The sequence below is a fragment of the Streptopelia decaocto genome (genome assembly GCF_964273445.1).
Source record: "Streptopelia decaocto genome assembly, chromosome: 6".
Lineage (NCBI taxonomy): Eukaryota > Metazoa > Chordata > Aves > Columbiformes > Columbidae > Streptopelia > Streptopelia decaocto.
Genome location: NC_138660.1, coordinates 13915168 through 13924878, shown reverse-complemented (window position 1 = coordinate 13924878; position 9711 = coordinate 13915168). Strand labels below are relative to the sequence as shown.

At 39.2% G+C, this 9711-nt stretch overlaps 1 protein-coding gene across 5 annotated transcripts in view; it reads left to right on the top strand.

The window, feature by feature from the left end:
* The window catches only part of CPB1 (carboxypeptidase B1), a gene marked incomplete at its 3' end in the record, with an annotated part of 56053 nt that overhangs the window by 20013 nt on the left and 26329 nt on the right, over nucleotides 1-9711 (top strand). For 3 of the 5 annotated variants that reach the window (XM_082056609.1, XM_082056613.1, XM_082056614.1), the window contains exon 2: nucleotides 7452-7572. In XM_082056609.1, the coding sequence (XP_081912735.1) occupies nucleotides 7542-7572 (31 nt within the window). In that variant the 5' untranslated portion in view covers nucleotides 7452-7541. Of the gene's footprint in view, nucleotides 1-1925; nucleotides 2949-7370; nucleotides 7573-9711 lie in introns of those variants that run through there. The other 2 variants (XM_082056611.1, XM_082056610.1) reach the window with 2 other exon arrangements.

Genomic DNA, 9711 nt, shown 5'->3' with positions numbered 1-9711 from the left:
CAAGATTCACACTTGCACAGAATATTAGTGTGCTCAGCACACACAGAATCCAATTTCACTTAACTGCAGATTAAATTTATGCCTCTGGCTCAATACAGCCATTGAGGTAGGTATCAGGTAGGTAGGGACATCCCTAAATTTCACCTTCCTTTACTGATTATATATAACACTAACTGCCATCCAGCATATACCATGTATGTGCCACAGCTGCCCTCCAGTGTGCTGCAAATACGCACTGAAACACACCGTGGCTTGGTTTTATTTGGCAAAGCCTTGTATTTAATTAACCACGTTTGGTTTTTCTCTGCTATCTAGTCTCCTCCTAACCCACAGAAAATATTTCATGCATAGCTGTTAAATTCACTATAACAGTGGAGAAGAACACATGAGCAATACTAAGGGTGTGCTCCATAACTGCGTTAATCCCACATAGTTTTTAAATATATGTTTTTACAAAAAAAAACCCACAACAACAAAGAAATCTAAGACTTCCTATGTATGCCTTAAACTGAGGAAATGTTTGATGTCCCAAAAGCACAGTGCCATTCTCTCAGGAGGTCTCTACCAAATTTGAAAACAAACAAACATTCCTATGCCCACATTTTGAATCACAATGTAAACATTTTAAAATTTAAACTAGATTTCTAGTCTACTATTCGTTCTGCTGACTGTGCATTTGACAGGATTTTGCTGGCAGTCAGTATTTCTTTCTCCTTCAGAGGGGCCTCTAACTAACAGCAGATAAATATTTTTTTTTAAACACAGGCAAAAAATTTAAAAAATGCACAGAACAAGAAATGTTTGAAGACATGTCAATGCAGATGTGGTTCCTAGAGCTGCATTACACATGATTCCTTTCATTACTTTGAAAACGGGTGGATTTCAAACTGAGAGCCTATCTAAAAGGCAGAAGTTGTCTGGAGGCCCAATATTATCTCAGGCTGTTTGATAGGTATAAATCTTGAGGCATCAGAAGAATCAAAATTGTAAACCTGTATTTAAGTATACCTTAAACCCTTTGATAGCCTACGTTTAGATTTTAAAATTCCACCTTGGAATAGCAAGCACTGCCATTGATTTAGAGAAGTCAAAGCAGTTCTGCAAACATTGGCCATAAGCCTGTCCCAGTTATTCCTGTGACAAACATTGCAGTCTCAGCCACGCTCCTATGATTTCTGAGGTGCAGTACTGAAACATATTCTATTTCCACCTAGAATAGTATTGCTGTATGGACAAGATCATAATTGCTAGCCTGTTAAATGAGAGCTCACATTTTTAATATTGTGGGAAATGAAAATAATATGCAATCACCTGCAACGCTCAATATTGAGCAGCTTTAAGTATATGGGGAGTGATACTGTGGCATGCAAAAGAAATTCTTCAAACAAGCGTGAACACTGTTTGAATCCTGTTCACACTGGCATCAGCTGGAATATTACTATTGGCTTGAATAAAAAGACAACACTCAGTTCTAAAGAGTCTTGCATGCTACCATTAATTTTAGAAATGGTGCAAAAATAGCATCTGAACAATAATTTTATATCCTCTTGTATAGAAATGAAAACATAGCATGAAGCCACAAGAAAACTACTTGCATCATGATGGCATATACACCATGCAATCAGCTGGGCGGTTCAACATGGAACAGATCAAATCAAAATGATGGAACCAGGCATTTGATCCATCTGCTTGGAAAGGTTGTTTTAAATACAGACAAGACAATCTAGAAAATACAAAAAAAAATCCTGAAATACTTTGTTTCTTTATGATATGAGGCAACTCACTAGCCATCTTTTTTTTTCTTTTTTAGTGCACGGAACTCCTTTGTAGCAGATATTAATTGGAAAATTAACGTGATGTTATTCTGCCTCACTACCAGAGAGTTTGAAGCCATTTGCATTAAAAGCACGTACAGTGTTGCTTAGTAACAGAGACAGTGGAATAAAGCCATAAATTGGGAGGAGGAAGATGAGGCAGGAGGAAATCATAGCAGCATAAAAACTTTTATTGGCACTTAAGCGTATTTTTCCCTGATTGAAGCAGAATTCATGAAACAATTACAACCCCATGACAAAGGCTGGTAATGATTAGCCCTTAAGAACTACTGTTATTTTCTGACACTTAAGAAGTTGGGTTTGTTTATTTTGGGAAAGGAAACATCAAATCTTCTTTGGACTATCCAAAACTGAAGACACAGATTAGCACCAGCTAATTATCCAGCGCCAGTATTTCACTGAAACTTCCACTGGAGAATAGCAAACTTACATAATAATTTTTAATTGTAATTAATTCTTGTCACCCAGTCAGAGTTTTTAAAGTAGTAATACACACTTCAGTAGCCAGTACTTACATTATGCTGCACAACAGTGGAAAATATACAATCCAATTATAGCAAGGGAATTATTGGAGAAAGAAAGAATTGTGAAACAATTTTAATAAATTCAGTCAGAAATATTCACAGAAAGATAAATGTTATAAAAAGAAGAATCAGTATTGTAATAAAGTCAAGTCTACACGAAATCTTTCAGGCACTTCAGCAACATTTGTAGTGTGATGTAAACAAAGATACACCTTTCTCACGGTAGCTAGAAATTACTTCTACTCAGTCACGGAACGTAGGAGGTTTTTTGTTTTAAAGGTCATACAACAAGGTTTGCATAGAACAGAAAGCTTTTACAATTCTTTCTAGCAGGGACAAAAACAAGGCCTTCTGACATGGTATTCTCTATATTAGTAGAATCTTGGCTTTTATTTAAGCACATTATTTCAGTAAACTTTGAAAGGTCCATTCCTAAGACTACCATTTAAAAAAATTGCTCAAAGCTTTAGACAGACAACAGCTTACTCCAAACATCACTTCAGAGCCCACCATCAGCATGGAACCATAAAGCAAGGCAAAAACGCAGAGTCCACACCCAGCCAGCCGAGCAGATACACCTGTCAAACAGGTAAGTATTGCAGCCACTTTCTCTGCCCAGGAGAAGAGGTGACCACCTCGTCCCTGTGCTTATGCCACCAATTTCTAGAAGTCGCAGGGCTTTCCTGTTCTGCTCTTCCAAATGAGACATAGAGGTGTTTGGAGCTGGTGGGCACAGAGCCCCACCGGAGCAGGGAGCTCTGGCATTGCTCTGGCATTTCTCTGTCCTCTTCCAATCCACATGTGTATTGTTTCCCCTGCTTCACTGCTGACCTCCTTGTTATGTCTAACCCTAAATTGAAATGTTCTGCAGACAAGTGAGACAAGTCCATGCATTTGCTCTGTAAATTTATTTGTATATTTATGGTGCTGGATAAACAACAGTACAATAAGCTCACATGTACTTAAGAAACTCAGAAGCAAGGCAGTATGTATTTTGAGCCATTATAGAACTACATATATAAAATCATAATTTCTTATTACAAAAATATCTGAACTTAGCTCAGAACCTACCCAGTCATAGCATGAAGCTTTGAAGATTCCACTTTACAAGGACCCCACCACCATTGAAATATCCTATTTGATGCATAATACTTTTTAAACCTTTTATGTCATCTCAAGAATAGGAAAGACAGAAGCGCTAAAACCACTTCTCTGCGAGAATTATTATATGCCACATGAAATGTGCATCTAGAAGCAAAGATGTAAAGTAATACAGAAATACGAAGTATCAGAGAAGTACTAAGATTAGACTCGAGCTAATCCTGTTTCTTTTTATGCCTATAGTCTGCCATTTGCTAGAATACATTTCCTTTCAGGCAGCTGTTTCAAGACTGAAAAAAACATAATATAATCTTTTGACTACAGCCCTTGAAAACAGCTGCTTACTTTACTACATCACACCCATCAACCCAGTATTAAGTGCATCCACAAACTTGCAACAAATTTCATTTAAAAAATTTCATTGACAAATTGTTAAACACTCTCCAGTTTGCCAAATTTTCCAAGAAATACAAATCTCCATTAAAAAAATGCTGCTGGGAAAGACAATTCTCTGCAAAGTCAGATACACAAATAAAAATAAATCAAGCTAAGACATCACCCCATGTGATTTCCTGAGGGAGAATACCCCGCAGGATTTCCCAAGCTGGGAACAAAACAATAATAGACAATCTGTGAATTAATACTCAAATCCAAACACAAGCACTTTATACACCAGAAAAATCACTTTTATCCCCTAAACCTTTTTTTTAAAATGTAAGCACTGTTATTTATCAGCTCCCTAGTGAAAAATATTTGTGGTTTTCTTTTAAAAAATGATGAAGCAAAACAGATGCTGCAGTGCAGAGAGCACAGCAAAACAAGGAGCAGTCGTTGGCTTGCTCTCCAGTGTGCCATCCCCATTATCTGCAGTCATGCAAGACCTCATTAGCCCATGTGCTGAGCCGGGATGCAGCCCTGCTGCCTTGGGAGCTGCACACGTGCGATTGAGATCAGGATTTGGCCGCATACTCTATTTCCCAGCCCAACAACCATAATCCTTGCGATATGAATTCTTACAGATGCACAGACAAGCTCGGCCACAGCGTAACTTAACTGCTGGCAGAGTTCACGTTCCCTGTGTCGGACACTGCTCATAGATATCACGTTCGTGTTTTCATCAGGACACTGACCAATAAAACATGAGATGAGAGCATCTGTTCACTTCACTTATCAGCTAGCACAAAGGGCAAGGAGCTCTTTGTAATTCTGTCACGTCAAAGCCCACCAAACCATCACCTTACCTCAGAAAGCAGCAGCCCTCTCGCTGTCAGGTGGGCAGTGAAGCTGTGGCATTACTCCTGCAGGCTGGAGTAAGCCCCCAGCTGAGGGTAAGGCAGTAACACCACTCCCCAGCACAAAGAGCTCATTTCCAAGGTAGTAACACCAGTCTTTTGCTCTCTCCAGCACAAAGAGTTTGTTTTCCATCCATCACAGGGCTCACTGAGACCCCAGACCAAAGCGGGGTGCCCGGCCACAGAGAAGCAGCTGGGTGCTGCACCCTCCCACCCAGCTCCTGACAGGGCTCTGTCACAGGGCACACACCAGCTTGCAGCCTGGCTCCCAAGGGAGCCTTCTCGCTGCCCTGAGGGCACTTATGGGCCCTAACGACCCTGACGAGCATCACCTGGGACCTCTCAGCCCTACCCTTGGCCCAGCAGCCCATTTCAGCCCAGCTGGAGGACACTGGTCCCCAGCCTGCACCTGTCTCCACAGCTCTGCCTGGCTGCCTTAGGCTGTATCTGACCCTGAACCCCCTCATCAGGCACAATCCTGAATGAAGAAAGCTGAGAGGTTTGAATTTAGTCTCCTAGTGGTCTCTGGGGCCAAGAACTGGCTGTAGTGGAGATCAGGATATAAAAGTTTTCCACACAAGCTTACCTAACATGAGTGCCACATCTTACATGAATCGTACGTCAAGGTTCATAACAGGGAATTGCCTTGGCTGGTACGGCAAAAGTAATTTCAGTCACATATAGCTGCTTTTTAAGATTCAGTCTCACCTGAGGGCAAGTCTGAGTTTAAATGATTTAAAATAAACCAAAGGCAACTTGACAGGGGGACTGTCCAGGTTTGAGATGAAGAGCTACAAACAAAAAAGTAAATAGAAGGTTTCATTTCTGTGATTTAGAGAACTTCAGTTTTTCTTTTTAAACAAACAGCTTTTTTTTTTCTCAGCACTGGGCTACTTCATAACAACATGATTACATTTTTCCTAAAATTATTTTATGAATGTGCAATTTGGGACAAATGAGGAAAAAAAAAAAGGCAAGTAAGAACCTGAAATAGTAGTAACGCAACTTAAAAACCCAAACCAAAACCAAACCAAAACAACAACCCACAAACTTGTAATATTATATACCCCCCTGTAATCATCTGCAAAGAGCTCCATACAGTTGCATCCTTGTGACTGCATGGGATTGTAGCCTAAGCCAGCACTTCTCAAAATGTGGTCGCTGAGAAGCAGATTCTTTCCTCCAAGTTTCCAGATGCTAAACTGCATTAAAAGAAATATAACATACATTAAACCCTCTTTCCATGTAAGTAATTGCTGCTGTAATGCTAGAAAATTATGAAAGGAATTAAAGTCAGCACAATTCCTGAATGGGTGGAAACAGACTCCACAAGGCAATCTTTCTACAGCCATGTGGCCTAGCCCAGAAACAAGCTTAAGAACTCCTGATGCAAGTCTATTTGAAATGCAGATTTTTATTTTTTTTTAATGCTTTGTGCTTGTCACGTTGCTTATATACACTTCCGTGCTTTTGCCTGCATTCTTCCAGTCTCCCAGCCTTCTGCCTGACTGCAGTTCCTCTGGGCAGAGTGGATTATAAAAGAAAAATTGTATAAATCAAAAGTTCTTGTAGATTACACTGTAGGGAAAAAAATAGAAAGAAACATAATGCTCTCACCACCTAACTCTCAATTATAGAAAAATAACATCAGTGAGAAAATTGCTACTTTCATAATTATTCCTCTCAATAACTGTTTTTTGAAATCCTGTGAAAAGGTCTCAGAGTGCATTTTAAACTTTGAAGCACTGAAGTAGATCAAAGTACTTGTACGTTTATTCTCTCTTATTAAGGAAGTGGTACAGTATTTGACAGCTACAGGCAATATGAATTATGTGAAACTTGTAGGATCCTAACAGCAATAAACTTGAAGCAGTATGTGTCTTGATATATTTAAACACAAAATAAGACTGTAATGCTGCCAGTTAAATGGATTGTGGTGTTTTTTTCTCCTCGGGCCAAGCATGCAGTGTTTTAGACATGGTTTTAGGACATGGTTAAATAGATTAGATCACCTCTGGAACACCGACTTTCATCAGGAGCATGTGTATTGCTACATACCTTACCACCATCTTCATTACAAAATATTTTTATGGGTGGGAATATATCAGAAGCAGGGTTAACAGATAACAGTATCTTCTCTAACAGAGAGAACAACTGCAGAGAGATTAAGAACACCTTTTGTCTGTCATTCACTGCCTCGAACAATGAGTCCATCAGCATATCTGTTTCTTATAAGGCATGGCTACATTTGCTAGAGCTATATCTGGAAAGAATGTGACCTCTTAGTGTTTCTGGCCCAGCCTTTGCAATGAAAAACTCATAGAGAAGCGAAATATCCAGGAAGATGTTTTGCCTGAAAGCACAAGTTCATCCTCCGAAGTGACATCTACCCTTCGCTTTGTCAGTTTTCCAACAACAGCTGCTAGTTATCTGTCATATTAATATGCTTTCAATATAGTGTGCTTGAAGCAGCTGGACCAACTTGAAACCAATTTGAAAAACATGTTTATAGAGAACGGCAAAGGAAATGACCTGTAACATTGTAGACACAATATGTTCCACATGAGAGCTCCATCAGTTGAGTTTTTACCAACTCAGTTGCTTTATTATCATTCCAGGTCTCCAGTTTTCATCGTGCTGCTGTTAGTAGGTCTGGGATGCCTCCGACTTCCAATCTGTCTTCCCAATTTTTTCTGCAGTTCTTTGGTCCCAGAGAAGCAGCAGCAGTAAAACAGCCATTTAAGTGAACAGCACCACCACACATTCCTGCACGTCTGCAGTGGAGTGAAATGACTAAATCAGGAGCTGGTTATCTAGAAGGTGAGTGAGAAGAATAAGCAAGCAGGTATTGCCTTTCTTTTGTGCCTATGAAGAGACAATAATGTTCCTCAAAGAGTAAGTGCTACCAAATGGTTCAAAAGAAATGTTTTTTCTTCCAAGCAACTTCCCTGTAAAACGTGACTGATCTTCCTTGTAACAAAGTGATACACCTTCCACCCACTCACCACTCGTTTCATCAGAATTTAATGAAATACAACAGTTAGAAAGACCACAGTTTTAACTGGTTTGGCTATGGTCACATCTTAGAATGTGACAAAGAAGAAAGTTGATTAAAAGATCATTCTCTAATCTTTCGTTCTGCATAAAACTCTTAATTTGAACCAGAATTATTTCCAGTAAGCCAAACTAGTCACTTCTGTTTCATGGACTTTGAGGCTAAGAAGGTACATCTGAAAACAAACAAACAAACAAAAAACCTAACCAAACAAACAAAAAAACCACAAACAAACATTTTTGCTAGAAGTACTATATTTTTTCATGTTTCATAAAGAAACATATATATGCCTTTAAATAGGTATTTGATAAAGGAAGTACTGCAAGCCCATTGCTCATTTTACTGACAGGAAAGCTCTGAGTAATTGTCTCACTTCTGCCAGACCACACAAAGGAAACACACAGCAACCTCTAATACGTGAGTTTCAGCAGGCATGTTAACAGTTACTCCGAATTTGCAGAAAAACCTGCAGCAACTTTGCATCAGGACTTGAACTATAATAGCAAATCTGTGCTGCTTTGCCCATGCCACACAGCCTCATAAGCTCAAGAGCCTGAAATACGAGGCAACGCTGTTCCATGCTCCATTTATTGGTGCAGAGCGTTTCTATGGGTTTGGAAATGTCACCATCCCAACAGACTCCTAAAACCACTACCAGGATAAAGTATGAATGGTAACTCGCCTGGAAGACATCTGAGGGCTTTCCATCTGTAAAAACTCTTTAAAAGTCTATAAATCCACTCCTCTATAAAGTATCATGGAGTTCTGCACTGCAGGACCAACGAATCCTTGTCAGATTTTTCATTCAAAATGGAAATCAGAGAACAGCACTAGGATAAGGAGAATCAGATTCTTTTCCCTTGGACCTATGTGCACTTTCAGAAGTGCTGTTAGTCAAACCCCTCACCTACAAATTACATTGCCACTGAGTATATAACAGTCCTGGCCTATATATCAGAAGAACTGTAGATCTTAAACATAAATAAATAAAATAACTTTAAAAATTAAAATCCAAACATTCTATTTTCCATTAATAAATTATTTTAACATGTTTTTTATTAAAAGGTGTGATGAATCTCTCTAAAAAACTCAACTCTGCACTTCCAAGTTTAAATCAAATGTTAACTGCCTGTAAAGCAAGTAATAAAAAAATGGACTCTCCTTTAATCTTAAATACCTCCATATTTAGCATGATTTGGCAGGCTTATTCTGAGACTGCATAAACCTCTCAAGGATACTTTTCATGCCTGCTAAACGTAAGAATGGTCTGTCTCATACAACGTACACCCCGCAGGCTTGCTCCACATGGATCACTCATGAAGAACAGGGCTTTCCATTAGTACAAGCTGAAGCATCAGCCTAAAGACCTTAAAATGGCCAGAGGGAATGGGGAAAGTTTCTGCATCTCAATGGTATTGGGATATGACTGACAAGCTTACTACTGTATTTTAATTCTATTATTTAGCCCTGACAAAATGTCCCAGTTCAAGCTCCAGAAGCTTGTTATGCAGTGAGGGGGAGGCACTGAACATCACAACCTGTTCTTATTTTCCTGGAAGGAATAACAATTACCAGTTTCTTCAACATGTGGGAAGTTCCAGCAATTTACCTAATTCAGAAAAATAGGCTGAGAGAAAGGCAGCATAACGAAAGCAAAAATATTTAGTTAAAAACTAAGTGTGCATCAGAAACAAGCAAAATCCCGAACTTCACATACTGTCTTGTAAGCCTTCCAGTGAGAAAGCAAAGTCAAATGTGAACAAAATAATGAACAAACCAAAAGGCAACTTCGCTTAGGCAGGAAAATCTTTGGGAGCAGAAGAGGAAAAAATTGCCCAACCCTTCTACGGGCACTCTGTTGCATGGTGGTAAAGAACAGCTAATAACAGTGGGGAAGGAACTTC